The sequence below is a fragment of the Sinocyclocheilus rhinocerous genome, unplaced genomic scaffold (genome assembly GCF_001515625.1).
Source record: "Sinocyclocheilus rhinocerous isolate Xijiao unplaced genomic scaffold, SAMN03320098_v1.1 scaffold147, whole genome shotgun sequence".
Classification (NCBI taxonomy): domain Eukaryota; kingdom Metazoa; phylum Chordata; class Actinopteri; order Cypriniformes; family Cyprinidae; genus Sinocyclocheilus; species Sinocyclocheilus rhinocerous.
Window position 1 is genome coordinate 533,452 of NW_015651498.1, and position 20,110 is coordinate 553,561.

The 20,110-nt window shown below is 36.5% G+C and overlaps 1 protein-coding gene across 4 annotated transcripts in view; it reads left to right on the top strand.

The window, feature by feature from the left end:
• kcnab2a (potassium voltage-gated channel subfamily A regulatory beta subunit 2a) overlaps positions 1 to 20,110 on the top strand; it is a 140,392-nt gene that overhangs the window by 114,393 nt on the left and 5,889 nt on the right. For all 4 annotated transcript variants that reach the window (XM_016518385.1, XM_016518387.1, XM_016518386.1 and 1 more), the window contains 12 exons: positions 143 to 186; positions 499 to 536; positions 1,775 to 1,854; positions 8,712 to 8,756; positions 9,669 to 9,713; positions 10,016 to 10,059; positions 10,142 to 10,228; positions 10,987 to 11,072; positions 12,238 to 12,358; positions 12,441 to 12,535; positions 14,350 to 14,470; positions 18,360 to 18,448. In XM_016518385.1, coding sequence (XP_016373871.1) covers positions 143 to 186; positions 499 to 536; positions 1,775 to 1,854; positions 8,712 to 8,756; positions 9,669 to 9,713; positions 10,016 to 10,059; positions 10,142 to 10,228; positions 10,987 to 11,072; positions 12,238 to 12,358; positions 12,441 to 12,535; positions 14,350 to 14,470; positions 18,360 to 18,448 — 895 coding nt within the window. The remainder of the gene's footprint in view (positions 1 to 142; positions 187 to 498; positions 537 to 1,774; positions 1,855 to 8,711; positions 8,757 to 9,668; positions 9,714 to 10,015; positions 10,060 to 10,141; positions 10,229 to 10,986; positions 11,073 to 12,237; positions 12,359 to 12,440; positions 12,536 to 14,349; positions 14,471 to 18,359; positions 18,449 to 20,110) is intronic.

Here is a 20,110-nt window from a genome sequence, read left to right on the forward strand (position 1 = left end):
TGCGATTCGGCCCGAATCAGTTTTCTAAAGTGTTTTTGAAAAATCACATACCCTGCCTTTAAGCTGAGTTCTAGAGAGAACAAAGGGATAAAGAAAGCAGAGTAAAACCTATTAATCATTGTCTTTATTTCCTTTTTTCCAGAAACTTGGGGAAGTCTGGCCTGAGAGTCTCATGTCTTGGATTAGGTACGTTTACGGCCTCCTCATCAAGGCGTTTTGTGAAGTAGATAAGGAAACCTGCAACCAACAACACAAGCTTTTGTATTCTTTTTTTGTCACAAGACGATTTTTCTTCAAACAGTAGTGGCAGACAGCAGAAATCTGCACCGTCCAGCCAGTGTTGTTCTGTTCTCTCGAGCTGGGCATTAAAGATTATCCATGTTATCTGTAGCTTCATCTTAAGGCTTTTCTCTTTAGTGTCATTGGTGGATCACTGATAATCATTTAAAGCTGGTTTATCTTGTGTAAAGCAGTGACTGATTCTAGATCTCTTTACAGGAACATGGGTGACGTTTGGAGGACAGATCACAGATGAGGTATGACCGACCCTGATGTCAGCTTTTATATTCTCATGCATATACAGTACTTACAGAAACAGTTCACCCAAAAATGATTGTCCTGTCATCTTGTACTCACCCGCATGTCTTTCCAAACTGTAAACAATATTAGTTTTATTTCTTCCATGGAACACAATGGTATTTATATTTTCCATAAGTATCATCAAAGTAGTCTATAAGCACTATATTCCAAATCTTCTGAAGTCAGATTGACATATATCTTTCAGTGAAAATCAGATCTCATTTATGCTTGGAGAAAGAAGAAAGTTTGAACGTAATTGATCTCACGACTGAAGTGCAACACATTTGAATGTTTTTAAATTGAACTTCATAGAAGAACATAATACTGGTTTAGAACATAATGATGGTTGGTAAATAATGAAAACATTTTCTTTTTTTCTGTGAATTAACCCTTAAATAGAGTGTCTGCAGATCCTTAAAATGTATGTTTTTTTTTCTCAATTGTTTATTTTTTTAAGACTAATAAAATCCTTACAAATCTTAAATTACCCTTATAACCTTAAAAAATATCTAAATACAACACTTTTTTGTCTTAAGTTTACTTTTCAATTATTTATTTATTTATTTATTTCTATGTAAGACTGATAAAACCTTTACATATCTTAAATTGCCCTTAATACATATCTAAATATAACACATTTTTGTCTTAAATTTACTTATCAGTATTTTTTTATTCAAGACTGATAAAACCCTTACATATCTTAAATTACTCTTATATCGTTAAATAACTATTTAAATACAACTCGATTTTTTTGTCTTAAATTTACTTTACTTTGCTTTAATCTACCCGTATACCCCTAAATAAATAAATATCTATATATAACACAAGCATTTTTTCCAAGTGAAAAATAAACTCTTGACAGAAGAAATAAATATGATTACATAGCATTCTTCCATGAATCACGATTCACACAGTTCTTTCATTTTTAAAATTCCATCCACTTTAATGCACAGAATTTTAAACAACTGTGTTTTGCAAAATGCTTTATTTTTTATCTGAAATAAACTGCATTCATAAACAGTTCTTGTCTGCTAGAACAGTAGTTTTGCATTGCCAGCGTACACTGTAAATGTGCCTAAACACATTAAAGATGACTTATTGAGTAGCACTGTGCAGAATACAGCTTTTAATAATTGAATAGACTGCCGCACCTTGAATGCTGGATCCCCTGCTCTCCCTTCCATCCCTCTGACAGATTGCAGAGCAGCTGATGACTCTGGCGTACGAGAACGGGATCAATCTGTTCGACACGGCAGAGGTCTACGCTGCAGGAAAGTGAGTGCACCATAATGAACACACAGCCCACCCCGTCCAATTACCATGTGCTGAAATATGTTCTTTCTGTTTATCTGGAGAATTAGTTAAGTAATGGAATATTTAAAGAAGTTTACATAACATTTGCAGCCACTTTTGTATGGTTTTATTTCAAATATAAATGGTGTTTGCTTATATTTAGGGTTAGTGATTTGAACAAACGTTTCATAAAATGTCAGAACTAGTTCTTTTTTTTTTTTAGCATGAACTTTATTCTGCTTTGACAACGAATACAATTACATGACCTAGTGCCACACTATATGGGGGTAGAGAATTAGAAAATAATTAAGAGATGTAGTTACCCAAAAATAAAATTATAAAATGCCTAAATCTTACACTTTAATGTTTTTATTTTTTGTTTATGTGTAAAGTGAATGGGCTCTGCCTGTCATATACACAAAACTTGCAATTTAAGTCTTGTTTTTGAGTTAAAACACTTTCCCTTAATATATGTCATCATATTTCCTTTATAATTATATATAATAAATGTATATAGTATTTTATATACATACACATATATATATATAATTGATAGAAAAACATTGCTTAGATAATGTATTTTTTACTTAATATATTTCTTTTTTTAATAAAACTAATAAATAAAAAGTATTTATAATAATAATCATATATGTGTGTGTATATATATATACACTAAAAACTGTACTAATTTCCCCTAGCTTTTTCTTGTTTACTCAACTTTTGTAAAAAAGCAGTTATACTGACTGAAAAAAAGTTGTCAGTCATACAAAAAATGTTTAGTTGAGTTAACTCAAGATTGTTAGTTTTTTTTTAGATGTGCAACGATTCTAAAACATCCCTTTTTAAGTTGTGCCAACTCAACATTTTTTGTCTGTAGAACTCAAATACCTGAAGTTGACTGAACAAAAAAATGCTACTGGAAATTGGTACTAAGAAATAATACGTTACAACTGAAAACTGCAATAACAGTGTCCAAGTCAAAAGCTGAAAACACTGGCACAATATTAACAAAACATTTATTCAAAAGAGCAATTTTTTAAGACAAGGCAATTAAACAGGCAAGTATACCCATCATTACAATCAATTTCTTTTAAAGTCAGAGCTGTAACCACCATAGACATTGAGGAGGACAAGTCTAAACTGCCAAAAAATTCATGGCCTAATGGTTAGAGAGTCGGACTTGTAACCTAAAGATCAGAGATTCGAGTCTCGGTACTGGCAGGGATTGTAGGTGGGGGAGCGAATAACCAGCGCTCTCTTCCAATACCCTTGAGCAATACCCTTGGATGTAAACATATCAGTCTATGAAAATATATTTGTGTTCTAAAGAAGAAAGGCAGTCATATGAGTTTGAGATAGAACAGAGTAAATGATGATAAATTTTCATTTTTGGGTAAACTCTCCCTTTAAATATTGCTCACATGAAACAAAATTTCATATATTGCACTAACCTGCCAAAACCTGCATCAATACATAGATAGAACTGCTATCATCATAATATAAAAATCCTGTAATTCCATGCTTTTTAAATTCACAAATATTTAAGCCAAAGTGATTCAACACTGCAACAGTGAAATTAAACACTGCAGTTAAACAGTTTTACAAAACTCTGCCACTAAATATGAAACATGACTAGTAGCATGTACATGAGGAACAGAAACTTTCAAAATATGAAGGATGGTCTATAAAATAGAAGTGCACCTATCTGTGAAACACTCAAATGTGTATTTTAGTCCTTTTGGAAAGTCAATAATCAGCACATAGAGAAGTCCAAAGAGTACCATTAAAGCAGTGGGAAAGTCAGATGGTCCTCCATTACCACAGTTTCCTCCAGGATGATGCAGAAGTTTAGTCATCTCTTAGTTCTCTGTGAGAGGTCGTCCTCCATGACTTCAAGGATGCCCAGCTTCACTCCTCTTTATCAGTGTCCTAAGAAAGAATTATGTAAATTTATTGAAAACTGGTTGAGCAAGAGTGTAGATATATATATATATATATATATATATATATATTATTATTATTATTATTATTTTTATTTATTTATTTTTTTAAGAAAATTTAAAACGCACTGTAATATCGGTTTTCAAAAGTAAAACTTTATTTTTGGTGACTTCCATGCCTAGATAAGCATCTGATGGTATTTTTTTTACTCTCATTTGACACTTAACCAGTGTTATTTTTGGCCGAGATATACTTCCAATTTGAGAGATTTGTATCCTGACAGTAACACGCCTGTAGATCGGTGAGTTCATCTCAGAGGTTATTCCCTGCAGTGCTAAGAATCCATATTAAAAGCGCATTTTCCTTCCTCCAAATAAGGAAAGTTGCCTGACACATGATGTTTCATAAATAAACTGTGCAAATTAGGTGAGGATAGCGGTTGGTAATGTGCTCTGCCATTAGCTGAGCGCTGGGCACGGGCATCACTGAACGTCGGCGGTGCTGATGGGGTGAGAGGAGTGGGAAGACATGAGAGTGGGAAGGCCTGTTTTATTTATCCGATTGGAATAAACACGGCTCTGGCAGCATCTACCATACAGCTGTGGTCAGTGCAGTGCATTAAACCCACGGGCCGTGACGGGACAAACACCCCTGCATAAATACAGCGCCAAAATGCTTACACCCGCAAATGCATACGCATACATACATACGGGTTTCTGCCCTGATGTGTGTGCACACATCAGCTTTTGTCACCTCTCTCTCTGTCTTTCTCTCCCTCGCACATAAGCAAACATAAACACAGGCTGAGCCGCCCCCTCACGCGTCTGTGTCCATTCTCCTTCTCTGTTCCACACGCTAACATAAGCATATCCTCATGACAATGAGCTGCTTTCTGCCGTCTCGGGGAACCTCCTTTGAAGTTGGGACTTTTTAAGAAAGTGCAGTGGTACATTCATGTGGATTAATGAACCGCTCTCCACAGCTAATGACCACTAAATCAAAGCACAACAGCTACCGTTCAACAGCTTTCTGTTTTCATGTAACGCATGGATCATTTTGAAACATCAAATCAATCAAGATTAAAGACGTTCATCCATCTTTTTGATAGATTGCTTAGTTTGTCGGACTTTATTACACAACTCTCTGGAATACTTGATTCTGATTGCTCAGTTGCGGCTTTCTGTTATCAAATGTTTTTATTATATAATATTTTTATAATAGAATAATTTTTATGTATTATGCACATTGCTATACATATCAGATGGATTATTTACAATGAGCAGGTGTGCTTTATCTTGGGGCTCGGTTGGGTTTGTTTGACGATCATGACCAGCTGACTTTATATTATCCCTTGTGTGGTTCACTGACGAGCTGCGCAAAAAATCGCGTGAATATGAATGTGGTTTTGCGCAGCTCATCAGTGAACAATGGCTCTGTGTAGTTAATGCTGCTCAATGTGAAAGCACGCACGTCATGGAGATTTACCGCTGATTACAGAACCGGCTTTACTGATAAGATGCGCGTTAAATATCGCATGCGATGTATCGTGCAGCCCTATCTTATATTTACAATTGGACCTTTTCTTCCATAAGTTGGTTAACCTGATCGCAGGGTTATTTCAGTATTATTCTATTATAGGTAACACTTATAAGTATACAATAATAAAGTACTAAAGTAACGTCATTAACAAACTATTAGTTTATAGTTTATTTATAGTTTATAAACTGTAGTTAATACATTAATAGACTATACAAATAGTTAGTTCTTTATATCACTGTCATTAACACGATTATTATTGTTTAATTAGCTCAGAGTAAAGGAATTGTTAATTTAATAAGGAGTGAATAGTTCTCACTTTAGATTAGGTCACGGAAAATGGGAAAATGTCATTAATTAAGTGTTTTAAAACAACCTTTATTGAACATTAATTGCATTCATATTCACTGTCCCTTAAAATGTTTACAAATACATTAAGTACACACACACACACACACACATTGGCATATGTGGTTTATAGGGAACCTCCATAGGCGTAATGGTTTTTATACTGTACAAACTGTATATTCGATCCCCTAAACCTACCATCACACAGAACTCTCTCTCTCTCTCTCTCTCTCTCTCTTTAAGAATAACATTTGTTGTTTTTGGAGTGTGACAGAGTCTTGCTTCATTCACTTTAACTAAATGGAAAAGAGCAGCAAGTGGTGGCGCAAAATCACGGGTTTAGAGCAAAATACAGGTGATTTTCATTTTAGGGTCAAATGGTCCTTTAACATTCTCTGTCTGCCCATAACATGCCACATTAGGTAAAAAAAAAAAAAAAACAGAAGGATTTTAGAATAGTAAAGCAGTGGGTGGGATTTGTAGCGTCTGGGAGCATCGACTGAATTACAGCACCGCGGTTCATTGAATTTACTAGTTTGCGGCCTGGGGGAGAATCTCACTCACCGGGCAATCACAGCCCGAACTGTATCCTCATTGGGCCCAATTAGCACCCTCAGCGCCACTAATGGCTGCCAGAGAGCCTTTTAGTCTCCAGGCTGTTACTGACACTCCTCCTCATCTGCGTATGAAAAGGAGGCACATTTTTCAGGGAGTTAAATATGCTTTTAAAGTGGAAGTGAAGCAGTCAGTCAAGGTAACATTATTTAGAAAACTGATTCTGAAAAAAAAAAGAAGAAAAAAAAACACTGTTAATGTAACCATTTGAAAAAAAAAGGATGTTTTGTTATAGCTTTTGGAGCAAGAGTGTTGCCATCTTGCAATACCACAGCGTCACGGGGTTGGTTCGCTCCATTGGCCAGTGAAGTAATATAAGCATTTCTTTACTTTTTGAACACACAAATGTTTTTGAAATGGAAGAAGACAAACTTGAAAGGACTGTTGAGCCCATAATAATTGCAATTGCTTATGCATTTGAGCCGATTCAGTGAGGAGACTGAGCAGTAATACCATTACAGGTGGAAGAAGTCGTGAACCTGCTGGTTTGGGGTGAAGAGCGGGTGGGAAACAATACGTGTTTACGTGAATACTTGTCAAAGCAGCCATTCTGACATCATTTTGTATGCATTTGCTCAAGAAAATGTGAAAGAGAACTCAATTTGGTACTTGCGTGCTGTCTGAGCTGTGGCTTTTGTGTGCGTGCACACTAGGGCTGTGCAATTAATCGCATGCGATTGTCATGTGCATCTCGTCAGTAAAGCCGGTCCCGTGATTAATAGTAAATCTCCATCACCTGCTTTCAGATGGAGCGGCATTTAATACACAGAGCCGTAGTTCACTGACAAGCTAGGCGATAACGCGTTCGTAATCGAATGAGATTCATCTGCGATTATGAACGCGATATTGCCTAATTGTCAGTGAACTACGGCTCTGTGTAGTGAATGCCGCTCAATCTGAAAGCAGGTGATGGAAAACGATCTATCACGATCTATCACAGCGCGAAAGTACTGCACTGAAATCTCTTTCGCACTGTCTCACGCTTGAATGGCTTAAAACACTTTAATGTTTAAACTGACAAGACTTAAAACACGTGAGAATGATAAACTTTCTTGAGGAAGCAGCACAAGCCCGATCGTTCAGATCAATCTGATTAGATTTATCATCCTGTTAACATGCAGCAGGTAAGCTAATTGTATGGGTGAACATAAAATGCATGCCACTACTGGTGAACGAGCCAGTGTAATGCAGATATGTCTGAAAGGTCTGCCATATCAATAAAGATGCCACATGAATGATATTGAATGAAGCGCTGTTTGTTTACATCACGTTGTGCCTCGCGTTATGAAAACAATGTTTGGGATGCCACAATCAAAACTTAGTGATGTAGACAGTTTGATGTTGGATATTCATTAAAATTATGTTGAAAACCAAAAATATTTGTGTGTCTTCAAAAAGTAAAGGAATGCTTGTATTACTTCACTGGCCAATGGAGCGAACCAACCCTGTGACGTCACACGCTGTGGTAGTGCAAGATGGCGACACTCTTGCTCCAAAAGCTATAACAAAACATCCTTTTTTCTTTAAAATGGTTACATTAATCGTGTTTGTTATTGTTTTTTTTATTATTAAAGTGGGAATCAGTTTACTAAATAATGTAAACTTGACTGACTGCTTCACTTCCACTTTAACACCCAGGTTGTATTAATTACTGATTCATATACCTTATCCCTTTAAGGCAAGACACTACATGCAAAATCATTTTGAGATTTTGGGCTATTATATATTTGTTTATGATGTGTTGTTTCAGACTAGTAGAAAGAAAACAACCAAAAAACACGTTTATGTGTACTTTATCCATGCACTTTATCCATTTGTGTCTGTAGATTTCAATTACAGTTTTCCATTGCATACCAAAAGTAACGGAGCACCCAGAAATTGTGTAAAGCCAGCCACACTTGATGTTTTTTGGAAACTCTTGCCATTTGTTTTGTGATACGGTTCACACAGGTCATGAATAATCTATGTGCTGTTTATGGTTCACCGAGAGCATTGTTGCATGTTTCCAATAATTTGTCTGTCCACACTGAATGACGTGACAATCAAAGCCGAATGGAACATATTGGATGGTTAATATACAGCCGTTTGCATCAGGAATTTTGACCAATACGATTTTACTGTGGGCGGGGCTACAAAAGCACTCACCAATGAGCCAAAAAAGCTAATATTTCTTGACTGACATCGTTAGGAAAACCCAGAATATGAAAATACTTATAGCCTTGATAGAGACTTGTGGCATTGAAGGGTGCTTTTTAATTTACATGTATTGTATCACATTGCTCTCTTGAAAGAGGCGATTTACTGATCTTTGAAATGTCCCTTCAGCAGCCTGTTTTGTTGGCTGTATATGTCAATAAAATGACAGATTAGTCCGATAACCATCTGGTTTTCTGTTGCAGGGCGGAGATGGTGCTGGGCAACATCATAAAGAAGAAAGGATGGAGGTATGTTCATTAACAGCATACAGCTTTTCATTTCTTTTAGCCGTCTCTTATCTTGTGCTGATAACTCGGCCCAGTGCCTCAGAGATTGTGTCATCGCAACCCCAGACAGACAGAAATATAAATTATTAAAGGCCCGTAGATGTCCCATCTAGATATTGAATTATGAAAGGGTTGCATGGGGTGTGTTTGTGGTGCTTCTGATGTCCTGATATGTGTGTGTGTAACATAACACGAGCTAAAGGAAGTTCATGGTTAATAGAAGCCCTTTTGTTAAGATGTTTTAATTTAAAGCAGGGTGGGGTCTCACTGTTTCTGCATAATGAGATGAAGAGGAACCGAACTCTCTGGAGGAAAGGATCTTCACATTTGTGTGTGTGTGTGTGTGTGTGTGATAGCGTGCTGCTTAGTCATCCTGCTAGTCAGTGTGCATCAATATCAGGGCACACAACCCCTCACCTCTGCAGAGACAGTTTATTTCTGTCCTCTGTGTCTGTGTGGGCTTACTTATAGTTTGTGAGAGGAAGTGAGCTACAGAAAAGCTGATAGATCTTCCCTTTGAGGAAGGATATTCTTAATATATATGTTGTGTATATATACAAATTTTTAAAATATGTAATACATACAGTGCTGGGTAGATTACTTGCAAATTGATTACTTTTGACCTAACTCGTTTATCACATAGACTTGAATGGGATTATTGTGTACCATAATGATAAAAAAAAAGCTGTACTATGTCCTCATTTAGTCAGCTAAATAAATGTGTATGTGTATGTGTGTACATGCATTCCTTTGAAATGAAAATTCTAATTCGCAAGCTATTACTCTGTTGTAATTATTTGCAACTTCTTAATTACTTTTTAAAAGCCTTTCAAAAAGTGTGACCTAATTAAAAATGATTTCCTTTTTTTGCAGACGCTCCAGTTTAGTCATAACAACCAAAATATTTTGGGGTGGAAAGTATGTATATTTAATATTAATTATAAAATCAATCATGGCATGATGCAAATAATACTTCTGAAGCTTTAAAGTTAACCAAAGAGCTACAAGTTTCACTTATGAGTTAGGATTAAATGATGTATCTGTTGCTTTTTAGTTTAGGTAAATGAACACTGAAGTCTTTGAAATAGTGTTATATTTTGAATTGAATAAAATATTATGGCCTCAATTCTAATATTAAATCAAGTAGTCTTTACAATATAATTTGCTAAAGTTGGTGTCAGTGATAATTGCATAACAGTACATATCCTGCTGTTTTCTAGAGCAGAGACCGAGAGAGGACTGTCAAGAAAACACATTATAGAAGGTGAGTGGACCTCAGACATACACGTTATAGAGCAGTAGTTAACCGAACTGGTTTAATTTTGTGCTGAATTGATTTGTGTTAGGTTTGAAGGCATCATTGGAGAGATTGCAGTTGGAATATGTGGACGTGGTGTTTGCAAACAGACCAGACCCCAACACACCCATGGAAGGTACATCTCAATCTCAATTAATTTGCTCTCATTGCTTAAAGTAGTGTATTAGTGTAACTCGTACCATCCTGTTTGTGCTCCAGATATAATTGATTCCTCAAATCACATGTAAGCAAGATCTTTTTAATTTGCCCAGTTGGCCTTTTGTAAGTGTCCAACCTGAATTAAATCTCAACCAGTGTTTTCGGGTGAAAGGTTGGCTGCTCTTTAAAAAACAAGGCAGAGATGTTATTTGATCTACTTTTATTAGCCTAGCTGCCCTTTAGAAAGTTCACACAGTTCAATGGTCGAAATGCAAACAGCTCGGGGGTCTGTAGACATCTGCTGTTCTTGTCATTAAAGAGCTCGGCACTTCAATAGTCTGTTTCTCTCGTGTGTTTTTAGACAGATCTCATATAGTTAAGCGGGAGCAGTAAATGACTCTCTAGCTCAGAAGACTGACGTTTTGACACAGCTGGTGTTGGTTATTAAGGATGGATCTTTCCCAGCCCTCATTTGAAGCATTGTTTTCCTTGAGCTGAGATTCATATTGACCCGAAGCACGAGTTGTTTATTTTGTCTTACATATATTGATTAAAATTCTCCAACTTGATCTAGAAGCGATTTATCATTTAAACTCCCCACCCTTGCATTAATCTAGCTTGTTTTCTTTTACTCATTAATATTTCACATGTTCACCCATACTGACACGTTCTAATGGCATCGTGACATGATGTATGGTGCGGTAAATCACTGAAAATCTGCGGTCTGATTGACAGAGACGGTGCGGGCGATGACCCATGTGATCAATCAGGGAATGGCAATGTACTGGGGAACGTCACGCTGGAGTCCGATGGAAATCATGGTGAGTCACAGTCTCCTAAACTTTGAGATGTTCGCATCCCTGCAATCAGCATCAGCACCGGCTGCTTTTGTTCCTGAAGAGCCCTTCAAGAAGACTTGATGAATCTAAAGATGCTTGTTTAAATAGGTGCTGTCAGTGAGACAGTCTAACCTTAAATACTGGGCGGATCGGACACCTAAAACGGCACCGCACTGAGACAGACGAACTGTTTCACAGTGACAGAATGTTTAAAGACGATCTGTTGTTTGTGTTCAGTGACGCCTCGTCAGTCACAACTCATTTGTCTAGTTATGCTTACTGAGGCGTAACATGCTGTACAGAATTCAGTTTTCTGTACCAACGCCCCATAATTGGTCCTTAGCAGGGGTTGCCTTAACCAAAAATGTTCCACCATTTACCAAAATTTCCAAACATTGACAGATAAATCGAAAACCGTTCTGTTGTTTTGACAGATAAAAAGGTGTCTGGTCTATTGCATTTCTCTACTATAGAAACATTCCCACTGAAATGGCTGCTAATTGAGATTTTAAGGATAATAATGTATAATAATACATTCTAAAGTGCCCAGAGGGAAATAAAAAGAGAAGTGAGGATTTGATTCAAGTGTAATCTAGGGGAATTTTGTTTATTAAATCAGACAAAATAGGGTTTGTCATATAATTAAGGAAATTTGCACATTGAAGGTATCTGTAACTGTTCTCTAATTTTGATCAGAGTTCTTTTTCAAATATCTAATTTGAGCTTGTTATACTTTGCAGAATTCAGAATACAATTATTTGATGAAATAAATTGCCCTTCTACTCCTAGGAAAACTTCAAACTGGTCTAAGCAGTGAGCTTGAAATTTAGGAAATTGTTGGTTGTTCTCTAATTTTGATCAAAGACATTTGTGAATCGTTGTCTTTTATTATTATTATTATTTCTTTCTTTATTTTTTTTTCCTCCACCATTACATTAATTTCAGACTATGTTTTGCGGTTTAGTTTCAGTAAATGGTCCGGGTGGACTGAAAAGGGATTGTTGAGTTTTGTCACACATTTCATTAAAAAAAGAGCATGAGAATTCCAGTTTTCCATGATTTGACCTTTTTTAAGTTCAGTTTTGGGTCGAGCGGCGCTGCGTTCATACATCAACACTGACCTTATCATTTTGCTCGTGTTTTGTAGGAAGCGTATTCTGTGGCCCGACAGTTCAACCAGATCCCACCCATCTGCGAACAGTCGGAATACCACATGTTCCAGAGGGAGAAAGTAGAGGTGCAGCTTCCTGAGCTCTTCCATAAGATCGGTGAGTGATGCTGCTGTCAGTCAAGCCTGCAGAAACAGTGACCAGACTCGTCTTTTCAACCGGCTTTGACCTGTCTTCTCAGGTGTGGGTGCGATGACATGGTCCCCGCTGGCCTGTGGGATAATCTCAGGGAAATACGACAGCGGGGTGCCGCCATACTCTCGCGCCTCACTGAAGGTACTACATATCCCATGAGTCTCCGTCTCCTCCTCTTCCTGGTCCTCTGGAAACATTAGTGGCCTCATATGTGACTCCTTTGTGTTCGGTGTTCTAATGTGAATGTGTTCCGTGTCTTCCAGGTTCTATAGTTGGTGTTTTCCTGTAGATGTGTTTTGTTGTTGATGGCATGAATCCACACGCCTGATCTTCAACATATATTTCTTTATGTGAATGAGTTTCTACGGTAACTCTGAGGAGGATTGGCACTTGTTTTATCAGTGTTTGCATCTCTTTCAAGCACACTTAACCACACACACAAGTGCACAGTAAAAGCACCCGTTTCTCGAGCTGTATGTTGGCATAGTGGCATGTTTTTTGGCTCATTGGTGTTTTTGTGACCCATCATCTTCCTCCTGTAGTCTTGTGTCACACTGTGAATCATTCCTGATTTCTTGTTACCTCTGTGTAACGTACATGTGGATTGACACTGGACTATAACAGAACCGTGCTGGTGGTCTGAACAGTGATGGGTCCGCTGGATTCTGAGACCCGTGAGTGTTTAGATCACTAGACCACACTGGTCCTTTTCCACTGTTGATTAATATTTACTAATGAAGGACCTGAAGCTGGATTATTTATCCTGGTCTAGCACACACACAAACACGCGCTATTGCTGTTCAGAACAAATTATCTTAGAATTAGTTTTTACTTTAAAGTCAACATGAAGTCAAATTCGGACATTTACAAATTTTTTCATCATTAATAATTTGCTTCACCTCTGAAATGACTTTACTTTTTGGGTGATGTCACTACTGTTGGTTAATGAATTGGTTAACTAATAGCAAAGTAGCTCTGTTATTTTAGTATTATTTATGTACTATTATAGTATTTATTCATAGTAATTAGCTTTTATTTATATATCTTCAGTTTTCATTTTAATTTAAGTTTTTTTTCTTTCTTTTTTTTTCAAAATATGTCTATTCATTTTTATGTCTTTATTTCACTTGAACTTTTAGTAATTTTAGTAGTTTAACTTAAACATATTTATTTCAGTTAGTTGCCAAGACAATGTTTATTTTATTTTACTTAATTTAAATTAAAGTAAACAATTTTTAATAGTTTTAGTTAACAATAACAACACTGGTCTGTTTTAAGCTATTATTGTAAATAATGCAGCCTTTGTAAAACATTGCCTTTTTACTGTAATTTACTTCTGGTTAATGCTAATTCAGTAAAGATACAACAATAATATCTGTTATGATAAGACTGAAAAAGAATTGCTACCATTGAGATACATGGAGTTTCTGTTAATTTCAATTATGAATATTCATTCATATATTTAATATGCATATTAAATCATATTCACTCATTTCACTTGGAAATATGGCACATTACCAAATTCAATGAGTTGCAAATGTGTTTCATGTTGACTTTAAACTGATAGATGATGAAATTGAAATTGATGATGTGTAATTTTTATCAACTGAATAAGTTGTTACTGTCAAAAACTTTTCATGCATTATATAGCATGAAATCATTTATACTACACAACTTTCTCAGAAGTAATTTCAAACTGATCATGTTTGTGAGTGTGTGTATAAGGTCTCTTTACCCCCTAAAGTTCTCTGAGCGAGTTCATCTCTGCTCCTTTGAGCTTTTGGGTGGACAGAGTCACATGTTTAAAAACAGGCCCTCGCCCACACAGGTGCTGCTGGGTGTTATGCGTTCGAGAGCGTGTGTGTATGTGTGTGTGTGTGTGTGTGTGTGTGTGTAAGTGCACCGCTGTAGGCGTGGGCCCCTGTTTTTGAGCAGGTGTGCTGTGTTGTTAACAGGGCTACCAGTGGTTGAAGGACAAGATCTTGAGCGAGGAGGGCCGACGCCAGCAGGCGAAGCTGAAAGAGCTGCAGGCAATCGCTGAGCGGCTGGGCTGCACACTGCCACAGCTAGCCATCGGTACGCCTAACCCAAAGACACACTGCCGCTCTCTCTCTTTCTGTCTGTCTGTCCGTCCGTCCTGTGCCTCGCTCATCCTCCCCCCCTCTCATCCTCCCCTTCCTCAGACCACCAGGAAGCGTCTGTCCGTCTGCCGATGGCTTCACGAACAAATGCGATTAGTTTGTGGCTGTTAATGGAAGAGTGTTCCTCCCAGCGTCATATACTTGCTTAAGTGTAGTGATAAATATAATAGTGGAAAATCGATTTCGTATAGTGTTTTATGATGTTCAGCATGGTATCTGAGATGGGGAGTGTTGTGTAATGCTTTACAGAGAGAATGTAGTGTAACGTTTCAAAGAAATATCTGCTGTACAATCTAGAACGAAGGCTTTTATAAGGACTGCGACGCTTTGATTTAAGTACATCCTCTCAAAGTACAGTAATCTAATCTTGAGAGCTGAGAGCTCGTGATCACGGTCTGCTGCACATCGTAATAGTCCAGTTTAAGGCAAAACCATCAGATTCAGCCTCTCGAAGTAAGTGTGTGTGTGTGTGTGCGCTAATACTAGGGGTGGGCGTTAAGACCAAAATCTTGTCACAGAGCAACTTTATATCACTGTAACAGTATGTAACACAATATATGATTTATTATTGTTGAAAATTGAACAAAAACATAATTTATATATCATATAACTATGTGGTAAAAAATATTTTGGGACAATCCAGTCAATTCAGTGATTTAAATACTTAAGTGTTTGCTTATTTTATTTAATCTCTTTTTTTTATTAGTCATAATTTTATCAAAAATTATTTATAACAAATCATTATTTTGTAATAATTACAAAAGTAATTCTTTAATTATTTTATTTTTGTTATTAAAATTATTTTATCAAAATAAATATACAGAACGAATAATGCGGAAAAGTGATTTTTATTTTTTATTTATTTGTATTTTATTTTTTTTTATTTTATCAAAATAATTATTTACAACAAATAATCCAAAAAAGTATTATAATTTTTTTTAGATTATTTATTTTTTATCTTTTTGTTAGTAATTATCAAAATCATTTATAACAAATAATTCAAAAAGAAGTAACTATTTATTTTATTTGTATAAATAATTATTTTATCAAAATAAATATATATAACAAGTAATCCCAAAAAGTAATCATTTTGTTTTTTCTTTTATGTTTTTATTAGTTATTTTATCAAAATAAATATTTATAACATAGTAATAATAAAAAAAAAAGTCTGGCATTAGTGAAAAAACTGCTTTACATTATGAAGTAAACAAAACAGTAAAACTTATTACACTCATCCTTTCAAAGCTCATTCTTCTTCGTCTTGACTTGTTTTGGTCACGTTCCACTCTGTATTTTCGCATTACTATGTTTCTTCATCACTCTCACTTGTGAATTATGATGTGAAGCAGTCCTGCTCAATCATAGTTGCACAAATATATCCACTGCGGTATAAATGGTACAGCAAACACATTACTATCGTCATACAGTCTATACTGCTGTCATACCGCCCACCCTTCATAACTCAGACACATAAAGTTTCAGGAAGTCCTCATCTTCCTGACCTCACAAAAGTCATAAATTGTCAGTGTGTACGTGACAGCACACCCTCTGTGATTCATCGACTGCGGGACGCTGGGGAATAAAAATCTTGACAGGACCTCAGTCCCCAAAGCGGCGGCCGATAGAATCACCTGTCCTGTAATGCAGTCGTACATTACATTTCACACCTCATTACTGGGTTGCCGAGCGCGGCCAATCGATTCACAGCCGGTGCATTGCCACCTCTGCTCATTTACACCACCGCCAGTGTGTTTAAAAATAGTGCTGCGGGTCAGATCTGCTGTGTGAGGGTTAATGAACTGCACACAGATGTAAATGGGCAGATGATTTTGAGGGCTGACATCAGAGAGTGTTAGGAGGCTGCTTTTAGACTCATTTACAACTAGCAAGCTAAAGTAGCTGAACTACCTTATAAAAAAATAAGATGATAGCTAGGGATGCACCGATACTGGTATCGGTATCGGGCCCGATACTGAGCTCCTGTACTCGTACTCGTTAAAATGCCCCGATACCAAACGCCGATACCACACAGCATGTGATAAGCGCCATATTCAGACAAAGAAACACCGACAACAGAACAACAGACAGCAGAATGGAGTTATTAGAGCTTAAGGATGTCTACGAAGTATATGTATGCAATTAATATGCTAAACATTCAGTATTAACGCCTGTATAGCTGATGTGTGCGAGCTGATAAACAAAGCGCGCTGAGTGGATTGAGCGCGCGGCGGCGCAGATGCGTGAGCTTGTCGAGTGAATATACCTTTCTCACAGACATCACTGGAAAGTTTGTAGTTCGGTCGGATACGTCAAAAACAAGTAAGTAAAACAATGCACAAGTTACTTAACGGTAGGGCAAGTACCAAAAATTTAAGTATCTGTATCGGGCGAGTACTGGATAAAGTGGTATCGGTGCATCCCTAATGATAGCATAAAATTTCATCACTCTCATTGCCCATGCAAATATACAGATAGATAGATAGATAGATAGATAGGTTTATGCCATATAGAGAGAAAGTTTATACCGTACCCACTGTATATATATATATATATGAAATTGTGATACTATTAAACTATTAGTTTTTTGTTCAATATTTTGAATTAGTTTATATTTGCGTATTTCCATTTTCATTTCAATTTTAGTTAAAGATTTAGTTATTTTGTGTTTGTTTGGTTTTTTATATATATCTATACAGGTTTTATAAATTTTATTTCAGTTTTGGTTATTTTAGTACACCAAGGTAAACTAAATGAAAATGAGAAGTGTTGAAATAAAAAAAAAATTTTTTTTTTTTTTTATGGTTTTCGTTTTAGTAAAAACCCTTGTTTAATGACCCTGATTGAAATGAACCATCTGAACGAATCAATTCACTCAAATACATTTTTGCCTCAACTCACTTTTGTGCAATACGTTGTGACATAAAACTTCTAATGTAGTGTTTTGTCAGGGTATACCACAAAAAAATACTAGAAAAGTAGAAAGAAAAATTAGGAAAATAGTAAAATCACTATGTTTAGTTAGTTACTCCCCAACACTATTTAATACAGTGTCGGCATGATTGTATTCCATATGCACTTTCATTGTGTGTGTGTGTGTGTGTGTGTGTGAGAGTTTGTTCAGACAAAGCAATCTGTTAGGGCTAAAGTGCTCAAATCCATTAAAATCCACTGTAGATTTACCCAGAACATCAGAGCTGAATGTTTCATATAATTTGCAGCGTTTGACACAGTGTAGCCTTGAAAAACACAAACACGCTTCCAAATGGCTGCTGTATTACAGACACACACACACACACAGAGCAGTACAGTAAACACACTGCTGTGCCAACACACAGTGCCACAGATGGCACACACACACACCACACACACGCAAACAAACTCCCAGGAGGGATTCAAATCCCCAGAGTTTCCTTCCTGTCTGTATGTGGCGGCGGTGTTGCATGGGCCGTGTTTAGGGAACGGCAGCGGTCAGCATGGCTCCTCTTCACCTCCTCTGCGCTCCTGCAGATATCGCTCATCTTCCTGCAAAGAAAAAAAAAGCTCAGATTTTGAGCACGCTCATTGTGTCCCGGTGCTGGGAGCCATGGTAACAGAGTGGTCTGGCAACTGCTGTGTTTTGTGAGATGCTTCAGTGTGTGTAGGAGTGGGAAAAATAGCTGTTTTAATTTTGGAAATGGCTTAATTTGTATATACATATACATGTTTTGCTTTTAAATATAACATTTATCTTTTCGTGATGGTAGGATTTGCTTTAAGGGTGTGTCATATGTTGTGTATGATATTATTTATGCTGTATGTTCAACATATTTGCTGCTCGTCTCCAGCGTGGTGCCTGAGAAATGAAGGTGTGAGCTCTGTGCTCCTCGGAGCCTCCAGCACGGACCAGCTCATGGAGAATATAGGAGCAATACAGGTGAGAGTGCAAATGAGTGTGTGGCAAGTGTCAATCAAATGCTAAGCTCCGCCTTGAAACCATTATTGCCCAATCCTAGTGTTGCTGCCATATAGAGTGCTGCAGTGGCTTTTGGATCATTGCAGAAAATGGGCTCTGTGACCAACAAACGTTTATGATTGTTTAGTGTTGCAAAATTCTGGGAATTTTCAAAGTTGGAAACTTTCCATGGGAATAAACTGGAAATTTGCAAAATTGCAGGTTAGCCTTTAACAGGGAACTTAAGTGTAGTTGGGGGAAAAAAAACATCTTGCAGAATAATACTGGTTAAACAACCAGATTTAATGCAAATTCAGTTGAATTTCTACCCTGAATTTCAATCACATGCACAATGCATAAATCACAAATTTCCATGCGTATACATACACTTAATGATTAAAGTTAGATAAATATAACACTGTAAACATATAGCTTATGTAGCACATAACTAGAACGAGTTTAAGCAATATCAACATTTCGTCTAGTAGAAGGCCTAATTAGGCTGAGACACACATTGCTTAACAAATTTATAAGAAAACAAAAATATTTTAGGAATCTGTCAAAAACTTGTTTAAAACAAAAAATTGTATTGTCATTTATTAGGCAAATAACAAACTGAAACAACTAAATAATCTTTATGAATTTGTGTTTTTATACCCAAATTTGAGCCGGCACATTCAACCATTAAAACTTATTTTTTCTTTTAAGGACTACAAGTCAATAACTGTAATTGGGCATCTGAATAAAAAAAAAAAATAAAGTGCTTTACTATTTTCTGCCTTTCTTGTAAAACGGTAAATTTTAAAATTCATGGATAACAACAATAATTATATTTTAGCATCAGAAACACTACTGTGACTAAAGAGTTGCACATACTGGTGTGGATTAACCATTACAGAAACATAAAAGGGCAGCTGTGGCACAAAACGTACATTGGGTGCTGGTCTAATAAATGTGTTAAGCTCTGTACATTAAGGCCTTTGTGGTTTTTCTTACATCTACTTGCCTAAAGTTGTGATCCACAATGGCCTGCAACACTATAGAGTGCCAACCTTTACGGTTACAGCAGGCAGCCTGGTCCTCATGAGGCTTTATGATGGGTATGTGGCAGCCTCGATGGCACCTGCACACGTCTTATAGTCACATGCAACAAAGCCATCAATGGTTCTTTGGAGACGCTGGCCTTGAGGCAGGCATATAAAGCGCTAGCAAAGGGTCGTCTTCAGAGCATATGTTACCTACGGCGAAGTTAGTTTAACTAACTTATTTGACATTTGTAAGACATTCGTTAGTTTCATGGATTAGAGTATTGCATACATTTAAAGTTATAAAATGATTATAAAACATAAATTGCTAATTCCAAAACCATAGCAAAGGGCATTTGTTTATGTACACTACCGGTCAAAAGTTTGGGATCAGAACGATTTTAAATTTTTTTTACAGGAGTTTCTTCTGCTCATCAAGGCTGCATTTATTTGATCAAAAATACAGGAAAAAATTTAATATTGTGGAATATTATTATGATGTAAGATAACGTTTTTCTATTTTAATATACATTAAAATGTAATTTATTCCTGTGATCAAAGCTGAATTTTCAGCATCATTACTCCAGTCTTCAGTGTCACATGATCTTCAGAAATCATT